Here is a 21719-nt window from a genome sequence, read left to right on the forward strand (position 1 = left end):
GATTATTAACTATTTTATGGGCGGCACGGTGCAGCACTGGTTAGCACGTCCGCCTCACAGTTCAGAGGTTACGGGTTCAACTCCATTTTTCTTTGGTTCCCTGTGTGGACTTTGCATGTTCTCCCCGTGCCTGCATGGGCTTTCTCCTGGCGCTCCGGTTTCCTCCCACATCCCCAAAACATGCATAGGCCAATTGAGCACTCTACCTTGAGGGCAAGTGCAAATGGTTGTTCGTCTCTGTGTGCCCTGCGATTGGCTGGCAACCAGTTGAGGGTGTCTCCCGCTGCTGCCCGATCTCTGTTAGGCTCTAGCACACCCGCGACCCCCATGAGGACAAGTGGTGCAGATAATGGATGGATGGAACTATTTGTTATTATATACTTTTTTTTATTCCGTGTTATTTTTATGTGTTTTTATTGTTTATGTTTAATCACAGTACGATATACAATTGATGATTATACGTATTCTATGTACACAACTTTACATTGTGATTTGGCTGATACTACGTTTGATTGTCTTGTTTTCAAAATCTTAATACCTTAATCAGAATGAATAATTGAAAAAATGAGGGTGGTACGGTGGTACACCATCAACAGGGATGAGGGAGCCTACAAGCTCTCTACAACCTGGAACAGCATTCTGGAGAGGTGAATGGACAGCAGAGGGCGTGACTCACCTGTCAAATCTGACGGGTGAGCCACGCCTTCATCCATCAGCTGATAAAGACGCGTCACAATCACATCGGTGACACTCTGATGAAGGCGGAAGAAACCGCCGAAACATGTCAGGTAATGAACCTTAAATAATTTGTTTGATATAAAAGAAACCAGTGAAGTGATTGAAAAAAGGAAAAACAAGATGAACTTAGTACAACAACTACGGTGGTACACCAGTTAGCACATCCGCTTCACAGTTCAGATGTTGCTGTTTTGATTCCAGCTCCAGGCCTCCCTGTGTGAAGCTTGTATGTTCTCCCCGTGCCTGCATGGGTTTTCATCGGGTACTCGGGTTTCTTCCCACATCCCAAAAGCATGCATGGTAGGCTGATTGAGCCCTCCAAATTGCCCGTAGGTGTGAGTGCAGATGTTTGTTGTCTCTGTGTGTCCTGCGTTTGGCTGGCAACCAATGCAGGATGTCTCCTGCCTACAGCCCAATGACTGGTGAGATATGCTCCAGCACGCCCGCGACCCCCGAGGGGACAAGCGGTATGGAAAATAGATGGATGAATAAATAAATGAATCCATCCATTTTCAGTATCGCTTGCACTCATGAGGGTCGCTGGCGTGCTGGAGCCTGTTCCAGCTGACTTCAGGTTGTAGGTGGCGGAAACCCTGAACCGGTTGCCAGCCTATTGCAGGGCATACAGACTAACAACCATCCGCAGTTATAATGATACCTACTAACAATTTAGAGTGCTCAATAGGCCGACCATGCATATCTTTGGACTGTGAAACTGAAATTACCGGAAGAAACCCACGCAGGCACGGGGAGAACAAGGACATACCATATATTCTGTTTCTATTTTCATTTATAAGTCACAGTTTTTTTCATAGTTTGGCCGGGTTAGGGTTACGCCTGTGGAATAATTGGAGCCGCCACTGACAATGAGTCTGATGTCAGTGCCGCATGTACTTCCGGAGTCAGCAGCGGTGTTGTTTATAAGTGACATGGAAGATGAAGATTCCATCCATCCATCCATCCATCCATCCATCCATCCATCCATCCATCCATCCATCCATCCATCCATCTTCTTCCGCTTATCCAGGGTCAGGTTGCGGGGGCAGCAGCTTTAGGAGGGACTCCCAGACTTCTCTCTCCCCAGCCACTTCATCCAGTTCATCCCGGAGGATCCCAAGGCGTTCCCAGGCCAGCTGAGAGACATAGTCTCTCCAGACCGTCCTGGGTCGAGCCCAGGGTCTCCTACCGGTGGGACATGCCTGGAACACCTCCCCAGGGAGGCGTCCAGGAGGCATCCTGATGAGATGCCCGAGCCACCTCATCTGGCTCCTCTCAACGTGGAGGAGTAGCGACTGTACTCCGAATCTCTCCCAGATGACCGAGCTTCTCACCCTATCTCTAAGGGAGCGCCCGGACATCCTGCAGAGAAAACTCATTTCGGCCGCTTGTATCCATCCATCCATTTTCTGTACCGCTTGTCCCCACGGGGGGCGCGGGCGTGCTGGAGCCCGTCCCAGCAGTCATCGGGTAGTAGGCGGGGGACACCCTGAACTGGTTGCCAGCCGATCGCAGGGCACACAGAGACGAACAACCATCCGCACTCGCACTCACACCTAGGGGCAATTTGAGGTGTTCAATTGGCTTACCAAGCATGTTTATTGGGATGTGGGAGGAAACCGGAGTGCCCGGGAAAAACCCACGCGGGCACGGGGAGAACATGCAAACTCCACACAGGGAGGGTCAGAGGTAGAATCGAACCGGCACCCTCCTAACTGTGAGGAGGACCAAAGTCAGTGTGAGCCAAAGTCGTCATGCCATAACATTCATAATTATTTCTTACGGGGGAAAAAACATATCACAGACTCTTAGTGTGATTAAATCAGGAATCAAACTCACCAGGTCGCAGTTTTAGACTTATCTTTTGTGGACTTAGCTGAATAGGCTCTTGCATATTGAATGATGTGGACAAAGGTTCATTCTTCTCAACTTGTTGACTGCTCACAGGGTCGATAATTTCCTCTTCATTGCACCCTCTTTCCATCAATTTAAATCGGGTTTCACAGCGTGCTGATTCCTGCTCACCTGCTTTGGTGAAATTCTTTTCAGATGACATGTAAAATAAGAGAAAATTAAATCATATTAATTTAAACTTTGTTTGTGTATATGCACATGACAAAAGCGAAAACAACACACCTGAATTTGAGGCACCACAACCAAAGAGCACCATAATCAAAGCTTTCATCTTATTTATTATAAGATTAACATTAATATAATTAGAATAATATATAACATTACAATACTATGAATGATATAAAAATTTAATTCAATTAAACTCTTTTGCAAAAATTAATGACAATAGTAGAATGTATAGTCATGTTCCGGGGCCACAAGTGCTTCATTTGATGTCAAGTGTGCCGACAAGTAAAGTCATAGCATAAATTTTCATTTCCAAGTAGCTTTGATTTTTGTGCCTTTATAAACATTAACTGATCAGTTATAGTCTGGGTATTAAATTAACACCTGCCAAATATGGGTTGAAATTAATTTTGGCAGGTTTTGATAGATATTTACCAGAAAGTTGGTGAGGCAATTGTGCCAATCAGATACACTCTATAAAGTCATTCAGGGCCTTAGTATATATCACAATATTGAAAAAAGTATATTAACTTATTAAAATCTCGAAAAATCACAAAACAGATCATTTGAGTTGGATATATCAAAATGAATGTTGAAAAATTAGATAGTTATTTTTGCCTTATATTTATTAAGCTTGTTTGACAAAATAAATTAGTATTTGACAAACTAATTATAATTCTAAGATATTCAAAATATATTTAGTAAATACCAGTCAGAATATTTGAGTATGGGCCAATCATACCAATCGGTTTCGTCAACTACAATTATTACTTACTCTTACTCAATATTTGTAATCTCTAACAACTTGAGAAAATTAGTAGTTTTTGCACTCTCGAGTGGAATCATGGGATATCTACCGTCACTGCTTTTTGAAATAACAGCGTGCTGCAAACGGTCAACGGACAACGATTTAATGTGCATATAAACGTTGTCATCATTATGCTGTTAGCTAATTTTGTTAATGTTTTCGAGCCAAGATATTGCTCTGTTATCACACGGTTCATTAAGCTAATACCATTTATAGAGCAAACATCACCAAAACGTGACTAATTTATTTGTAATTAAGCGCTACACAACATGCTAAGGCATATGTTAGTCTGCCATGGCTTCTACAACAGATGTAATTATTGTCGGGATGTTTGGGCAAAAGTTCATAATTTTTCTGAATGAGGATATCAAGTTAACTGCATGCTGATAGAGTGGCGGTGAACGAACACATAATAGCAGAATAAGTAAATGGGATGTATTTATAATACCGTAATTTTCGGACTATAAGTCGCTCCGGAGTATAAGTCGCACCAGCCATAAAATGCACAATACAGTGAAAAAAAAACATACATAAGTCGCACCAGAGTATAAATCACGCTTTTGGGGCAAATTTATTTGTCAACTATATTGTAGCGTTAACAAAGTACCAGGAAAGACGTGGGTTTGGTAAACAGCTCTTTATTTAACAAAACAAGAGTTCAACGAGCCAACAACTACTGAACTGTAATGATAAAAACATATACAAGTTGCTACACGAAATAAAATATATCAAATAACTATAACATAAATACGTTTTTCAAACCTTGTGTCACTCCAAATCATCGTGGGGCCCGTCGTCATCTTCGTCATCCCGTGATAGAATCCTTTGTCCTTATGTAAACAACCGCCGTGCTGCTGACGTCACTTGCAGGTCAAATGACAGTAATCCCTTGCTACATCGCGGTTCGTTTATCGCGGTTTCACTACATCGTGGATTTTTGAATTTTCAAAATTTGCGAAAAAATTCACATATGTCGCTCTTGAGTATAAGTCGCCCCCCCACCCAAATTATGAAAAAAAACGCGATTTATAGTCCGAAAATTACGGTATCTAGAGAAGGATTAGGTGTTTAAAATTTTGAAAAAGACAACTTTTTCCGTGTATTGCATGAAAGCTAAACTCAATAAATACTAGTTTTAAGTCGTGTTGTCTTCTTTTTTGTGTGTTTTCCAAGATAGTTGTAGATTTTACATTAATGAAATGAAATAATTTCATACAATTTTAATACATCTGGTCCAAAAATTTAAATACTATTAAATCAATGTTTTTGTTCCATATTGTAACACTGTTTATCGTCCTTTTTAAGGTGGCGGCTCATGCATGGCAATGTAAGGGCTGCACATTTAAGCATTCTTCAAAAGGGGAAATCTCGAACATTATCGTGTCAAGCGGGGTACAGTGATCGTGGCCATTGCCTTCATTTAAGATATCCTTGCTCCTTTAAGACATCGGGTGCCCTGCGTAAGCACTTCAAGCAAAGAAAGGTGCTGCAAGAGAGAGACAGCGGGCACGAATGAGTGTTCTACTTCAGGTATGTGAAGGTATCAAAGTTTTTCCCCAAAAATAATAGCTTTGCTTGAATATGTAGTGTTGCATTTTATTAGTTGTCGAAAGATGTACTCTTCTACAGTCAAATCCTCATTCAACAGACACCTGGTTGTCATCAGATGTCTCATTGACCATCTGGGAGAAGATGCCAGTGTGTTCTTCAAGGACTTTGAGGTTACTATAATACTGAAGCTTTTGTCATTTTTAACAATGCACTCATGGTTGACCATTATTGCTGCAGTAGAGTTTGTTTTTTCCTTCCTGCACACAAAGAAGAAGCTGCTTTTTATCTGTAGACATTAGATACTGTACGAGTCGCCAACATTCAGATCGATGTTGACTGATTTTACTATCTGTCCTGCTTTGAATACATGAAATACCTTTTTCTGTGTCAATTTTGTTTGCAAAGAAATAAATTACGTGGAAGAATAAATTATGCTGATGACAAAGTGTTCTAAAATTATGTTGAAGTGGAGTCAGCAGGGGAGTTCATGAAAATGTACATGCTGCAAAACAAAGATGGGGGTCAGTCGATGTTGGTATTGTGATTGAAGGGATCATTGTCTTGGAGATCTTAGCAAAGCCTGCTGCTATCTGTTGGGACTGACCAACGCATTTGATCTGTGCTACTCAAATTTTGGAGACCTTTCCGATAAGGTTCAAGGACTCAAGAATTAACTGAGTATGTTGTTGCTGGCTACTGTTCAGAAAAATGTTCTTTGGTAAATCTAACGTTGTTGTCTTAATGTTTAGATAAGTTAGGTTTCCATGAGTTGTTGGACTGGTATTGTTAGCTTTTGTGATGCTTTAAAGTGAAATATCACTGTTTACAGTCCATTTCACAGGGATGAGAATTTTCCGCGCTTCCGCGGATTTCCGTGTTTTTTCCGTCGAAAGTATTTTTGTGATTCGTGTAAATCCGTTGAGAAAATTATTTTTTTATAAATGGGGGAGTGGCCGGCCAGCTGGCCAGGCAACGTTAGCCTTGGCGACTCGCGAGCATTCCCCCGCCCGCCGCAACGGCATCCATATATGTGTGTGTGTGTTTATGTATATATACCGTAATTTCCGGACTATAAGCCGCGACTTTTTTCCAAAATTTTGGACCCTGCGGCTCATAGTCAGGTGCGGCTTATATAAGATTTTTTTGTGATTTTTGCGATGACTTGATCACTTTTACTCTTAACACTATTATATACAGTAAAAGCTATAAAACAAACTGACAAATAACTCCTTTTCAAATCAGACGAGTAAAAACTGTTCAAATATTTAAAAAAAAGATATTATTAAAAGTGAAGACAATTTGCAATTCTAGTAATGACACACGAATGTGATGCACAATTTGTCTTCGCGGGCCACATAGAATGATGTGGTGGGCCGTATCTGGCCCCCGGGCCTTGAGTTTGATATCTGTGTGATAGACAGTATTTGCGTGATTTGAATAAGGCAAAATAACATGCTTTTTCTCTCGAATATATTGTTATAATTGTTTGTTTCAGATGTACTATAATTATTTTCTGTATAAAAATTAAATTTGGTGTTCAAAAAGGCTTTTTTCAATTTTGCGTCTTGAAAAAGAGGGGGTCATCTTATAATCATGGGCGTCTTGTATTCGGGCCAAAACAGTAGATTGTTGATGATCACAATACAGTCAAACCTTGTCAAAAGAATCTTTTTTCATTTTCCTGATCAAATAAATTTTATATAACTGAGCTTATTCGTGAAAAACGTACCATTGTGGCTTTTGTCTCCCTTTGAATACTAAGAGACATTAGGCCATGCACAATCCTTTAAATATGACAAAATAAAAGTGACAAATTAAAGGCTCATTGCAGCTGGCAAAAAGCATTTATCTTATCTTCAGTTACCGTATTTGATTATGTAACTCAAGTCTGTAAAAAAATAGGACTGTACTTTGGTCCCCTCAAACTTACTTTGCCTCGACATTAGCCCATGCACAATCCATGAAATAAGACAAAATAAAATGACAAAGTAAAGACTCATTGTAGCTGACAACAAGCTGGCAACAAGCTTATCTGGCTCATCTCCTATTATGGTACAGTCAAACCTTGGTTTTTGAACGTCCCGGTTCTCGAACAAATTGGAATTCGAACGAAAAATTTGAGATTTTTTGCTTCGGTTGTCGAACAAAACTCGGAGGTCGAACCTCGCGAGATGAGCCAAAAGGACCCGAGAAAACCCGATCGCGCGGCCCGGATGCCGACTGACTCCATTCGTTATTGTATTTTCATTACTTTGAGGATCGTATTAACCCCTCATCATGCGTCCAAAGAAAGCAAGTGGGAGCAGTAAAGCCATCCTAAAACACAAAGACGCTCTTAAAGCAATGCGACAGTGAGCGCCTGGCGGGCTGCGGTTGAGTGATCGGACCAAATTAAGCTCCCTGCGCACTGAGGTCCACTTAAATTTTGGAAAGTACATCGGGACTTTGAAAATATGTTCTAAATTTCAGTGACGGCTCTGTCACAATAATGCGACCAGTGCGGTGCAGTTACGCGGTTGGCGGCGCGCTACGGTTGCGCGTTCGGTGGTGCGCTGCAGTTGCGCGATCGGACAAAAATGCGCAAATTCTTCAAAAAGGCGTTTTTTTTGTCTTGGAATGGATTAAAATTTTTTTCCATTATTTGTAATGGAAAAAATAGATTCGGAATTCAACCTATTCACTTCTCGAACCGCCTTCTGGAACGGATTGTGGTCGAAAACCGAGGTTTGACTGTATTTGATTACTCAACTCAAGCCTGGAATCAAAATGGGACTGTACTTTAGTCCCCTCAAGCTTTCTTTGCCTCGGGGCCTGAAGTCATTCTTTAAAATCGTCAAATGTCAAATCGTGCATTTATCTAATGTAGTGGCCAGCTATCCGTTTCAAGGGTAAAACTGTACTTTTTTGTACTGTACTAAAAAATTCTGTACTTTAGCCCTTCTGCTGTAACACAGCAAAGACGAGAATTTATTTAAGCCGGTACGAAAAGAAGATTCGTTCAAAGTCTAACCACTTTTCAGGTAACTAATCTATTGTTAGATTAATTCCGTCATTTCCGGACACCAGTCCCTTTTAAAGCAAACAGACCCCGGTGTAATTACCTTTTCAAGACCCGGGATCAAATTGATCGCGGCCGTTTCAGCGGCTCTTCTTTCCTATTAAGATGTGGGGCTTTTGTTATCCGCTTGGAATAGATTTAGTTGTGTTTGTTGAGACCGCCCCCTCCGTGAGTCATCACCTTATCGTGGTGGAGGGCATTGCGAGCCCCTATGATCCTAGGAGCCATGTTGTCTGGGGCTTCATGCCCCTGGTAGGGTCACCTATGCCAAACGGGTCCTAGGTGAGTGGCCAGACAAACCACGGCTCACTAGCCCCTTATGATGAATAAAATAAATGGATTGTGTTTTCCCTCGCCTGGACGCGGGTGACCGGTGCCCCCCTCTGGAGCCAGGCCTGGAGGCAGGGCTCGAAGGCGAGCGTCTGGTGGCCGGGCCTTCACCCATGGGGTCCGGCCGGGCACAGCCCGAAAAGGAAACGTGGGTCCCCCTTCCCATGGGCTCACCACCTGTGGGAGGGGCCAAAGGGGTCGGGTGCAGTGTAAGCTGGGCGGCGGCCAAAGGCAGGGACCTTGGCGGTCTGATCCCCGGCTGCAGAAGCTGGCTCTTGGGACATGGAATGTCACCTCTCTGGCTGGAAAGGAGCCCGAGCTGGTGTGCGAGGCAGAAAAGACTAGACATAGTCGGACTTGCCTCCACGCACAGTTTGGGTTCCGCTACAAGCCCTTTCGAGAGGGGCTGGACTCTCTTCCACTCTGGAGTTGCCCACGGTGAGAGGCGTCGAGCAGGTGTGGGTATACTTATTGCCCCCCGGCTGGGCGCCTGCACATTGGGGTTCACCGCGGTGAACGAGAGGGTAGCCTCCCTCCGCCTTTGGGTGGGGGGACGGGTCCTGACTGTTGTTTGTGTCTATGCACCATACGGCAGCTCAGAGTACACACCCTTCTTGGAGTCCCTGGAGGAAGTGCTGGAGAGCGCTCCTTCTGGGGACTCCATGGTTGTACTGGGTGACTTCAATGCTCACGTGGGTAATGTCAGTGAGACCTGGAAGGGCGTGATTGGGAGGAACGCCCCCCCCCAATCTGAACACGAGCGGTGTTCTATTATTGGACTTCTGTGCTCGACACGGATTTTCTATAATGAACACCATGTTCAAACATAAGGGTGTCCGTGTGTGCACTTGGCACCAGGACACCCTAGGCCGCAGTTCGATGATCGACTTTGTAGTTGAGTCATCGGATTTGCGGCCGCATGTTTTGGACACTCGGGTGAAGAGAGGGGCGGAGCTGTCAACTGATCACCACCTGGTGGTGGGTTGGCTCCGATGGTGGGAGAAGATGCCGGTCCGACCTGGCAGACCCAAACGCTCTGTGAGGGTCTGCTGGGAACGTCTGGCAGAATCCCCTGTCGGGAAGAGCTTCAACTCCCACCTCCGGCAGAGCTTTTCCCACGTCCCGGGGGAGGCGGGGGACATTGAGTCCGAATGGACCATGTTCCGTGCCTCCATTGTTGAGGTGGCCGACCGGAGCTGTGGCCGTAAGGTCGTTGGTGCCTGTCGTGGCGGCAATCCCCGAACCCGCTGGTGGACACCGGCGGTGAGGGATGCCGTCAAGCTGTTTTGGCCGTTTTGGCCTGTGGGACTCCGGAGGCAGCTGATAGGTACCGGATGGCCAAGCGGAACGCGGCTTCGTCGGTTGGTGAGGAAAAAACGCGGGCATGTGAGGAGTTTGGCGAGGCCATGGAGAATGACGGCTTCGAGGAAATTCTGGTCCACCATCCAGCGTCTCAGGAGGGGGAAGCAGTGCAACGTCGACTCCCTTAACAGTGGGGATCGCGTGCTGCTGACCTCGACTCGGGACGTCGTGAGTCGGTGGGGAGAATACTTCGAAGACCTCCTCAATTCCACCTACACACCTTCCATTGAGGAAGCAGGGCCTGGAGACTTTGAAGCGGATTCTCCAATCTCTGGGGTCGAAGTCACTGAGGTAGTTAAAAAACTCCTCGGTGGCAAGGCCCCGGGGCTGGATGAGATCCGCCCGGAGTTCTTAAGGGCTCTGGATGTTGTGGGGCTGTCATGGCTGACACGCCTCTACAACATTAGGTGGACATCGGGGACAGTACCTCTGGATTGGTAGACTGGAGTAGTGGTTCCCCTCTTTAAGAAGGGGGACCGAAGGGTGTGTTCCAATTACAAGGGAATCACACTCCTCAGCCTCCCTGGTCAGGTCTATTCAGGGGTGCTGGAGAGGAGGGTCCATCGGGAGGTCCAACCTCAGATTCAGGAGGAGCAGTGTGGCTTTTGTCCTGGCCGTGGAACAGTGGACCAGCTCTACACCCTCAGCCGGATCCTCGAGGGTGCATGGGAGTTCGCACAACCAGTCCACATGTGTTTTGTGGACTTGGAGAAGGCGTTCGACCGTGTCCCTCGGGAGGTTCTATGGAGGGTGCTTCGGGAGTACGGGGTGCCGAGCCAACTGATAAGGGTGGTTCGGTCCCTGTATCACCGATGCCAGAGTTTGGTCTGCATTTCCGGCAGTTAGTCGGATTCGTTCCCAGTGAGGGTTGGACTCCGCCAAGGCTGCCCTTTGTCACCGATTCTGTTCATAATTTTTATGGACAGAATTTCTAGGAGCAGCCGAGGCGTTTGGAGACCTCAGCATTGCGTCTCTGCTTTTTGCAGATGACGTGGTGCTGTTGGGTTCTTCAGGCCGTGATCTCCAGCTCCCACTGGAGCGGTTCTCAACCGAGTGTGAAGCAGTCGGGATGAGAGTCAGCACCTCCAAATCCGAGTCCATGGTCCTCGATTGGAAAAGGGTGGAATGCCATCTCCGGATCGGGGATTAGATCCTGCCCCAAGTGGAGGAGTTTAAGTATCTTGGGCTCTTGTTCACGAGTGAGGGGAGGATGGAGCGCGAGATCGACAGGTGGATCGGTGCAATGTCGGCAGCAATGCTGACTCGTGGTAAAGTGGTGGTTCGGTGACACCCTAGCTGACAGCGGCTATCTGGTTTCTCGTGGACCAATTCAGGATGAAGGAACTGCAGCTTACCCTCCTCGAAGACAATCGAGGGCACCTCCGGCAGCTCTTCGCTTTGACTCCGCTTATTGATTACATGATCGCCAATAATCGATATGATTCTTTTCAGTCTGGTTTTAGAGCTAATCATCCCACTGAGACAGCACTTTCTAAAGTGACTAATGATCTCCTCATAGCTATGGATTCAAATACTTCATCTGTATTGTTACTACTCGATCTTTGTGCTGCCTTCGACACTGTAGACTTCGATATTTTATTAGGGCGTCTTAAAAGTCGTGTTGGTATTTCAGGGTTAGCACTAGGCTGGTTCTATTCCTATCTATCAGACAGGACGCACCAAGTGGTCCATGGCAATACGTCCTCTGAGCTCTATAATGCTACGTGTGGTGTCCCGCAGGGATCGGTTCTTGGACCAATTCTATTTAATATTTATATGATTCCGCTTGGGGACATAATACGTAAATATAATATTAGTTTTCAATGTCACGTTGATAACACCCAATTATATATGCCGTTATCGATGACAGAGCCGCGGGACTGTTGTAATCTTGAAGCGTGCCTTGCGGAGATCAAGCAATGGATGTCTCTCAACTTCCTTCGTCTTAACCCAGATAAAACTGAGATGTTGATAATTGGTCCAACTCGTTATCAACACTTATTTAAGGAAACCACTATAACTATCACTCAGAGCGATACTGTAACTAATCTCGGGGTAATATTTGACCAAACACTCTCCTTTCAAAAGCACATTAAGAATATAACCAGAATTGCATTTTTTTCACCTTCGTAATATTGCTAAGATTCGTCCGATCGTCTCGACCGGTGATGCGGAAACTATTATACATGCGTTCGTCACGTCTCGCCTGGACTACTGTAATACATTATTCTCTGGTTTTCCTAAGTCCAGCATAAAAAGACTACAGTTAGTACAAAATGCTGCTGCGAGGCTGCTCTCACGGGTAAGAAAATTTGATCACATTACCCCAATATTAGCCAACTTACATAGGCTCCCGGTCCATTTAAGATGTGACTTCAAGATTCTTCTATTAACCTATAAATCACTGCATAGCTTAGCGCCTTCATATCTCGTCGACCTAGTTGTTCCTTATGTTCCGTCTCGTAACCTTCGTTCGCAAAACGCTAGTCTTTTAGTGACACAGAGGTCCAAGGGTCTAGAGCAGGGGTGCCCAATACATCGATCGCGATCGACCGGTCGATCGCCTGGTCACCGCTGGTCGATCGCGTGATATTAAAATGTTTTTTGGGTTTTTTCACACTTGACGCGTGCGCAAAAAACGGCGCTAACAACACAATACGAACACGCAAGCTCGCGAGTTCCCTCCAATTGTCAGAACCCTATTTTTTCTCTTAAACTTAAGAAAGGGTATAAAAATGAGTGGGGCTGCTGGACATTGTAAAAAGATTTAAAAAAAAGTATACAAGCATATTAAAGTATAAAGTATATATATATATATATATATATACACTACCGTTCAAAAGTTTGGGGTCACATTGAAATGTCCTTATTTTTTAAGGAAAAGCACTGTACTTTTCAATGAAGATCGTTTTAAACTAGTCTTAACTTTAAAGAAATACACTCTATACATTGCTCATGTGGTAAATGACTATTCTAGCTGCAAATGTCTGGTTTTCGGTGCAATATCTACGTAGGTGTATGGAGGCCTATTTCCAGCAACTATCACTCCAGTGTTCTAATGGTACAATGTGTTTGCTCATTGGCTCAGAAGGCTAATTGATGATTAGAAAACCCTTGTGCAATCATGTTCACACATCTGAAAACAGTTTAGCTCGGTACAGAAGCTACAAAACTGAGCTTCTTGTGAGCAGATTGAGTTTCTGGAGCATCACATTTGTGGGGTCAATTAAACGCTCAAAATGGCCAGAAAAAGAGAACTTTCATCTGAAACTGGACAGTCTATTCTTGTTCTTAGAAATGAAGGCTATTCCATGCCAGAAATTGCTAAGAAATTGAAGATTTCCTACAACGGTGTGTACTACTCCCTTCAGAGGACAGCAAAAACAGGCTCTAAGCAGAGTCGAAAAATAAGTGGGAGGCCGCGTTGCACAACTGAGCAAGAAGATAAGTACATTAGAGTCTCTAGTTTGAGAAACAGACGCCTCACAGGTCCCCAACTGGCATCTTCATTAAATAGTACCCGCAAAACACCAGTGTCAACATCTACAGTGAAGAGGCGGCTGCGGGATTCTGGGCTTCAGGGCAGAGTGGCAAAGAAAAAGCCATATCTGAGACTGGGCAACAAAAGAAAAAGATTAAGATGGGCAAAAGAACACAGACATTGGACAGAGGAAGACAGGAAAAAAGTGTTGTGGACGGATGAATCCAAGTTTGAGGTGTTTGGATCACAAAGAAGAACGTTTGTGAGACGCAGAACAAATGAAAAGATGCTGGAAGAATGCCTGACGCCATCTGTTAAGCATGGAGGAGGTAATGTGATGGCCTGGGGTTGCTTTGGTGCTGGTAAGGTGGGAGATTTGTACAGGATAAAAGGGATTCTGAATAAGGAAGGCTATCACTCCATTTTGCAACGCCATGCCATACACAGTGGACAGCGCTTGATTGGAGCCAATTTCATCCTACAACAGGACAATGAGCCCAAACACACCTCCAAATTGTGCGAGAACTATTTAGAGCAGAAGCAGGCAGCTGGTATTCTATCGGTAATGGAGTGGCCAGTACTGTCACCAGATCTGAACCCCATTGAGCTGTTGTGGGAGCAGCTTCACCGTATGGTACACAAGAAGTGCCCATCTAACCAATCCAATTTGTGGGAGCTGCTTCTGGAAGCGTGGGGTGCAATTTCTCCAGATTACCTCAACTAATTAACAGCTAGAATGCCAAAGGTCTGCAATGCCGTAATTGCTGCAAATGGAGGATTCTTTGACGAAAGCAAAGTTTGATGTAAAAAAAAATCTTATTTCAAATACAAATCATTATTTCTAACGTTGTCAATGTCTTGACTCTATTTTCTATTCATTTCACAACGTTTGGTGGTGAATAAGTGTGACTTTTCATGGAAAACACAAAATTGTTTGGGTGACCCCAAACTTTTGAATGGTAGTGTATATATATATATATATATATATATATATATATATATATATATATATATATATATATATATATATATATTAAATTAATTATTTTTTTTGTGGGTAGATCTTTGTGACTTGGTCATTTCAAAAGTAGCTCGCGAGCTGAAAATGTTTGGACACCCCTTGTCTAGAGCATTTTCTATTCGGGCTCCAGAGCTTTGGAATGCCCTACCAATGGATATTAGAACTGTTACCTCACTAGAAACATTTAAGACACGTTTAAAGACACATTTCTATGATATGGCCTTTAATTAACCTGTAGTCTCCGATTCAGCTGGAGTTTGTCTATGTGAAACCCTTTGAGACTGCTTGTGATTTAGGGCTATACAAATAAACTTGACTTGACTTGACTAATACATTCATGTGTAAATGAAACATCAGTGCTATGATGCTGCTCAAGTTGCTACTAACTATATAATATGTTAAAGCAGAATAAAATAAAGTATATTACAGCTTACTGTAACTGTGATTAAGATGTCTCATTCTCATCACCTAACAATGAGCATGGGCTTCTCTAGTTAGCAAATTAAAATATCCAAACAGTTTCAAAGTATATTATAGAAAAACAAAATAATATAAAATATTATTCAATATTTAACATAATATTTTATAATATACAATAATCCAAGATTGCGTGTTGCTGTGTTTCAGAACAAGTCTTCATCTAATCGATAACTTTTTAAACTATTAATTTACTGTGTTAGGTCAATCTGACTTTGGCACCATCTTCTGGTGCTATTTGGAATGTTAATGGAGGTTAACTGGTTCAACCAACAAACTCCCTTTTACCAATTTAATAACAGTTAATTTTGAAGAACTAATAAGTAACCCTTACTCAGGCCCCCTTCTTCAGGTCTTCCATGTCAAGCTTTGAAATTTGGAATTTCATCTTAGCCAATTCGTCTGGGCCAAATCCAATACACATTCACGCACCATTTTTTACCATCCTATCCCATGTAACTTAACAATCAGGCAAGGCAGTTTGTGCTCAGCAGTTTGTGCATTTGTAGACCCAATTGTAGACATGTGAATTTGAACCTCAGACAGAACTGTCACATAACCTATCAAACGTTTTAGATTTTTTATTTTTATAAGACATTTGACATTATCTGATGGAAAGGCATCAGAAAGAACACCTTAAATGTCTAGGACATCCTCTGCCAGGAAGTCTGAAAAAAGGTTAAGGTGGGATTGAAAAGGCAGGTTGTTGGCTTCAATAAACTTCTCCATCATCCAAACATCAACCAAGACCAGCATGGCCAGTGTTTCCTTGCTTAAAAACAAAGTTATTACTGGAGAGTTGAGAAATAGGCTAATTGAGTGATCAATTCTGGAAAAGAGTGTTTTTGTTTGTTTTAATAGGGAAGAAAATCAACTAAATAAATTCAATTAAATAAATTCAGCAATAATAATAATAAATTCTACTAAATTCAACTTATGTAAAAGATCGAATGATCAAATGGTAAAATCACAGACTGTGCTTAAAACATACCAGTTGTTGACACCAAGCGCAGTATGGCCCAGATCTGACACAATCATTGCAGGAGTTTACGATGGACTTAAAACAAACCTCTTCTCCATTTGTGAGACACCATCCTACAAATAAACGACATACAAAAACACTTAATTACAAATATGTATAACTGTATAACTGTAAATAAAGATGTCATTCAAATAATGATGTCCATGATCCAGCACATTAGAGAGTTAGCAAATTACCACCTTTGCTTTAACTCTAGAATGCTAGAATGTGTGAATATTGGGTCTGTTTCTGCACCCAAAAAAACTGTAATTTCCCTCCATTCATGCAAAACAATATTGTACTCCCCTATTGAAAAAACAAAGCCGGATGAGTGACAAGGGAAAAAAAAAAACATTTAATTGAGACATTTGGTAAATTATATTGAAAATTGAAAAAAATTAATTAATAGTTTTTGTAAATTCCCCTGGCTTCAACATGATGAGTAGATTGTGTTTTTCTGTAAAGTGTGGAAAAGAAGGATAGTTAAATGCTCAAGGGAAATGGAAAGGTTCCCAATAAGATGATATTTCAAAACACAAAAAAACTGAAGACCAAAGGTGTTTTCTACTGTAAATGATTTGAGATTTTCTTGCTCAGACACCATCAAGTCAAATATGGAATCAAAGCCATGAAAAACAACAGCGATGTCTACAAACTAGAAGGCCACTTGATCCAACAGAAGCCTCATGAGCTCCTATTCAACATCTGGACCAATGAAAGTGTGCCATCCAATTTTAAAACTGCTGACATCATGACCGTTTACAAATAAAAAAGATCAATCCGAATGTGGTAACTATCATGAAATATTCTTGTTAGCATTTGCCGACAAGATGTTTTCACAAATCTTAAATAACTGCCTTAAACTGCTTCGTCAAAACGTGGCTTGATGGATGCATCCCCCACCACGCCGTAGATCTAACTGGGTTTCAGCTACTACGTGCAAATCGCAACACGGAGCTCACGGGAAAATCAAAGGGAGGTGGTCTATGTTTCTATATTGATGAAGGTTGGTGTATTGATGTCACAGTGTTGAAAGAGTCTTGCAGCCCTCTCCTCGAAACACTTTTCATAAACTGCTGGCCATTTTATTCATCACGTGAGTTCTCCTCGATCGTTATGGCGGCTGTATACATTCCACCACACGCATGTGCAATCGAAGCCACGCAGCTGCTGGCTGACCAGGTAACAGACATGGAGAAAAAATTACCAAACTCACTGATCATTGTTCTGGGTGTTTTTAACAGAGCGAACCTTGCACACGAACTCCCCAAATACAGACAGCACATAACGTGTCCCACCAGAGGGACACAGACACTGGACCACTGCTACACGGAGGTGAAAGAGAGCTCCGTAGAGTAGGACCGGGCGTGCGTAAAAGCCATGTCCGAGCCCCATCCATCGTCCCTGGACAGCCACCCGGCCGAGTGCCGGCCTCCGACTTCAATCCACGGAGGTGAAAGAGAGCTCCGTAGAGTAGGACCGGGCGTGCGTATAAGCCATAATAGTTTTTCAAACCTTCTGTGTCACTCCAAATCCTTAAATCCTTCAAACTCTTCGTCCTCCATGTCACTTACAAACAAAGCCGCTAATGATGCCGGTAGTACGTGGGGCCCTTCGTCATCTTCGTCATCCAGTGATCGAATCTTTGTCCTTTATGTAAACAACCGCTGCGCCGCGCCACTGACGTCACTTGAAATTCAAATTACAGTAATCCCTTGCTACATCGCGGTTCGTTTATCGCAGTTTAACTTTTTTTTTAATTATTTTGAAAATTTGTGAAAAAATTCACATATGTCGCTCCTCAGTATAAGTCGCCCCCCCACCCAAACTATGAAAAAAACGGCGACTTATAGTCCGAAAATTACGGTAAGTTACAGAAAAAGGAGATAACAGAGTCAGATCAGTTGTGAATTGTGTTGTGAGGAGGAAATATGGAAACAGTGAGTGAAAGAAAAAATGAAAATGGAAGAGTGAACAAGTAAAGAGAAAAGGGAAACAAAGAAACAGGTAGAAACGGAGAAGTGAGACACCATGTGCATTTTATGCCAATGGGGGACACTGCCTTTGCAAAACTCAGTGAAGAGCAAAAACAAAAACTCTGTAAACCAGTTTAACTATGCCTGTAAATGCAGGAACAGAGGTTAGTGTGAAATCATCATTGTATCCAACTCTGACAATTTACAACAAATTAACAAACATTTCTATTCCGTCGGCTGCACCACCATAGCCACTCAATACCTGTGACGCACCTGATATGACAGCACCAATGATATAAATCATGGACAGAAGCACACTGACAATCAGAAAACACCTGACATGAACCAGACGGTGGAGCTCAAACTCATTCCTTACTGTCTGTGTGTGTGTGTGTGTGTGTGTGTGTGTGTGTGTGTGTGTGTGTGTGTGTGTGTGTGTGTGTGTGTGTGTGTGTGTGTGTGTGTGTGTGTGTGTGTGTGTGTGTGTGTGTGTGTGATATATATAAATATATATATATATATACACACAGTCAAACCTCGGTTTTCGACCACAATCTGTTCCAGAAGGCGGTTTGAGAAGTGAATCGGTCGAATTCTGAATCTATTTTTCCCATTACAAATAATGGAAAAAAATGTAATCCGTTCCCAGACTAAAAAAACGCCTTTTTTAAGCATTTTTTCATTTGCTCATTTTTGTCCGATTGCACAACTGCGGCGCACCGCCGAACACGCACAGCGCTGGTCGCATTATTGTGACAGAGCCGTCGCTGAAATTTAGAAAAAAATTATAAAGTCAAATGTACTTTCCAAAATTTAAGTGGACCTCAGTGCGCAGGGAGCTTAATTTGATCTGATCGCGCAACCGCAGCATGCTGGGGGCTCACTGTCGAGTTGCTTTAAGAGCGTCTTTGTGTTTTCGGATGGCTTTACTGCTCCTATTTGCTTTCTTTGGAGGCATGATTAGGGGTTAATACAATCCTCAAAGTAACGAAAATACAATAACGAACGGAGTCAGTCGGTAATTGGGCCGCGCGGTCGGGTTTTCTTGGGTCCTTTCGGCTCATCTCGCGAGGTTCGACCTCCGAATTTTGTTCGACAACCACAGCGAAAAAATCTCGAATTTTTTGTTCGAATTCCGATTTGTTCAAGAACCGGGACGTTCAAAAACCGAGGTTTGACTGTATATACATATGTATATATATATATATAAAAAAAAAAAAAACTTTTTCCTCACCCCCCGTGGGTGGTATCTTTTTCCCTTCAAGCTCGGGTCCTCTACCAGAGGCCTGGGAGCTTGAGGGTTCTACGCAGTATCTTTGCTGTTCCTAGTACTGCACTTTTCTGGACTGAGATGTCAGATGTTTTTCCTGGGATCTGTTTCAGCCACTCCTCCAGTTTGGGGGTTACTGCCCCTAGTGCTCCAATGACCACAGGTACCACTGAAGTCTTAACTCTCCAGGTCTTCTCCAGCTCTTCTCTGAGCCCTTGATATTTCTCAAGTTTCTCATGTTCCTTTTTCCTAATGTTACCATCATTTGGGATGGCTATGTCAACCACAACGGCTTTCCTCTGCTCTTTGTCCACTACCACAATGTCCGGTTGGTTCGCCATTACCATTCTGTCTGTCTGGATCTGGAAGTCCCAGAGGATCTTGGCTTGGTCATTCTCTACCACCTTTGGAGGTGTTTCCCACTTGGATCTTGGGACTTCCAGTCCATACTCTGCACAGATGTTCCTGTACACTATTCCAGCTACTTGGTTATGGCGCTCCATGTATGCTTTACCTGCCAGCATCTTACACCCTGGAGTTATGTGCTGGATTGTATCAGGACCTTCTTTGCACAATCTACACCTGGGGTCTTGTCTGGTGTGGTAGATTTGGGCCTCTATTGCTCTGGTGCTCAAGGCCTGTTCTTGTGCAGCCAGGATCAGTGCCTCTGTGCTGTCCCTCAGACCAGCTCTTTCTAGCCATTGGTAGGATTTCTGGATATCAGCTACTTCAGCTATGTTTCGGTGGTACATCCCATGTAGGGGCTTGTCCTCCCATGATGGTCCCTCCAGCACCTCATCTTCCTTTGATGCCCATTGTCTGAGACATTCACTGAGCACGTCATCCGTTGGGGCCTTATCCCTGATGTACTTATGGATCTTGGACGTTTCATCTTGGATAGTGGCTCTCACGCTCGCTAGTCCTCGGCCTCCTTCTTTACGGCTCGTGTACAGTCTCAGGGTGCTGGACTTGGGATGGAACCCTCCATGCATGGTTAGGAGCTTCCGTGTCTTGATATCTGTGGTCTGTATATCTTCCTTTGGCCACCGTATGATTCCTGCAGGGTATCTGATTACTGGTAGGGCGTAGCTGTTAATGGCTAGGGACTTGTTCTTGCCATTGAGCTGACTTCTTAGGACTTGCCTTACTCGATGGAGGTATTTGGCTGTGGCTGCTTTCCTTGTTTCCTCGTCAAGGTTGCCATTTGCCTGTGGAATTCCAAGGTATTTGTAGCTGTCCTCAATGTCTGCTATTGTTCCTTCTGGGAGTGAGACCCCCTCTGTGTGGATTACCTTTCCTCTTTTAGTCACCATGCGGCCACATTTCTCAAGTCCGAATGACATTCCGATGTCAGAGCTGTAGATCCTGGTAGTGTGGATCAGGGAGTCAATGTCCCGCTCGTTCTTAGCGTACAGCTTTATGTCATCCATGTAGAGGAGGTGGCTGATGGTGGCCCCATTCCTGAGTTGGTATCCATAGCCCGTCTTGTTGATTATTTGGCTGAGGGGGTTCAGTCCTATACAGAACAGCATTGGGGACAGAGCGTCTCCTTGGTATATACCACATTTGATGGTCACGTGTGCAAGTGGCTTGCCATTGGCTTCAAGTGTGGTTTTCCACTGTTTCATCGAGTTGGCGATGAAGGTTCTCAGAGTCCCATTGATGTTGTACAGCCTCAAGCATTCAGTGATCCAAGTATGTGGCATTGAGTCATATGCTTTCTTGTAATCAATCCAGGCAGTGCTCAGGTTGGTACGTCTAGTTCTGCAGTCTTGGGTGACTGTTCTATCCACCAGGAGTTGATGTTTTGCTCCTCTGGTATTTTTACCAATCCCTTTCTGAGCAGTGCTCATGTATTGATCCATGTGCCTGCTGATCTTATCTGATATTATGCCCGACATCAGCTTCCATGTTGTGGAGAGGCAGGTGATTGGCCGGTAGTTGGATGGGACTGTACCCTTTGATGGATCCTTCTGGATCAGGATCGTACGCCCTTGGGTTAGCCATTCAGGGTGAGTCCCATCCCTTAGCAGCTGGTTCATTTGTGCTGGTGCTGTCCAGTTTTTCATTCCTGAGACTCTTCTCTGGATGTCTGCCACTGTGATGGTTACTGGGTTCTGTTCAGGGAGCTTGCTGTGGTCCTTTCTCAGAGCCACCAGCCACTGTGCATCCTTCTTATGTGATGCCTCCCGCTCCCATATATCCTTCCAGTACTGTTCAGTTTCCAGCCTTGGTGGGTCTGCTCTGCTATTATTCCCCTGCCACTGAGCGTACACTTTCGCTGGTTGTGTTGTGAACAACCTGTTTATTCGTCTGGCTTCATTCTCTCTTGTGTACCTCTTTAGGCGGCTGGCCAAGGCTTGGAGTCTTTGTTTGGCAGTTTCGAGTGCTTCAGGTATGGGCATCTGGCTGTATTTCTTGGGAACTTGCTTTTTCATTGCACCTTTCTGGGCCTCTGTCATTTGGCTCACTTCTCTCCGTGCTATCTTGATTTTGGCCTCCAGCCTTCTCTTCCATGGTGGGCACTGTTGTGGTCGCATATGGTCATTC

General features: G+C 43.8%; 1 protein-coding gene and 1 long non-coding RNA gene across 5 annotated transcripts in view; one reads left to right on the forward strand and one right to left on the reverse strand.

Moving 5' to 3' along the window:
- itgb2 (integrin, beta 2) overlaps window positions 1–21719 on the reverse strand; it is a 112125-nt gene that overhangs the window by 71330 nt on the left and 19076 nt on the right. For 3 of the 4 annotated variants that reach the window (XM_088383352.1, XM_088383350.1, XM_088383351.1), the window contains exons 3-4: window positions 15894–15997; window positions 2575–2776 (exon numbers count right to left, since the gene is read on the reverse strand). In XM_088383352.1, the coding sequence (XP_088239478.1) occupies window positions 2575–2776; window positions 15894–15997 (306 nt within the window). Of the gene's footprint in view, window positions 1–676; window positions 989–2574; window positions 2777–15893; window positions 15998–21719 lie in introns of those variants that run through there. The other variant, XM_088383353.1, reaches the window with a different exon arrangement.
- Window positions 762–5613, forward strand: LOC148394692 (uncharacterized). The gene is made up of 3 exons (XR_015859914.1): window positions 762–788; window positions 4928–5152; window positions 5271–5613. It is a non-coding gene; the product is annotated as an uncharacterized LOC148394692 (long non-coding RNA).

Source organism: Syngnathus floridae, chromosome 8 (genome assembly GCF_059516105.1).
Source record: "Syngnathus floridae isolate MCC-2025c chromosome 8, RoL_Sflo_1.0, whole genome shotgun sequence".
In the NCBI taxonomy this organism is placed as follows: domain Eukaryota; kingdom Metazoa; phylum Chordata; class Actinopteri; order Syngnathiformes; family Syngnathidae; genus Syngnathus; species Syngnathus floridae.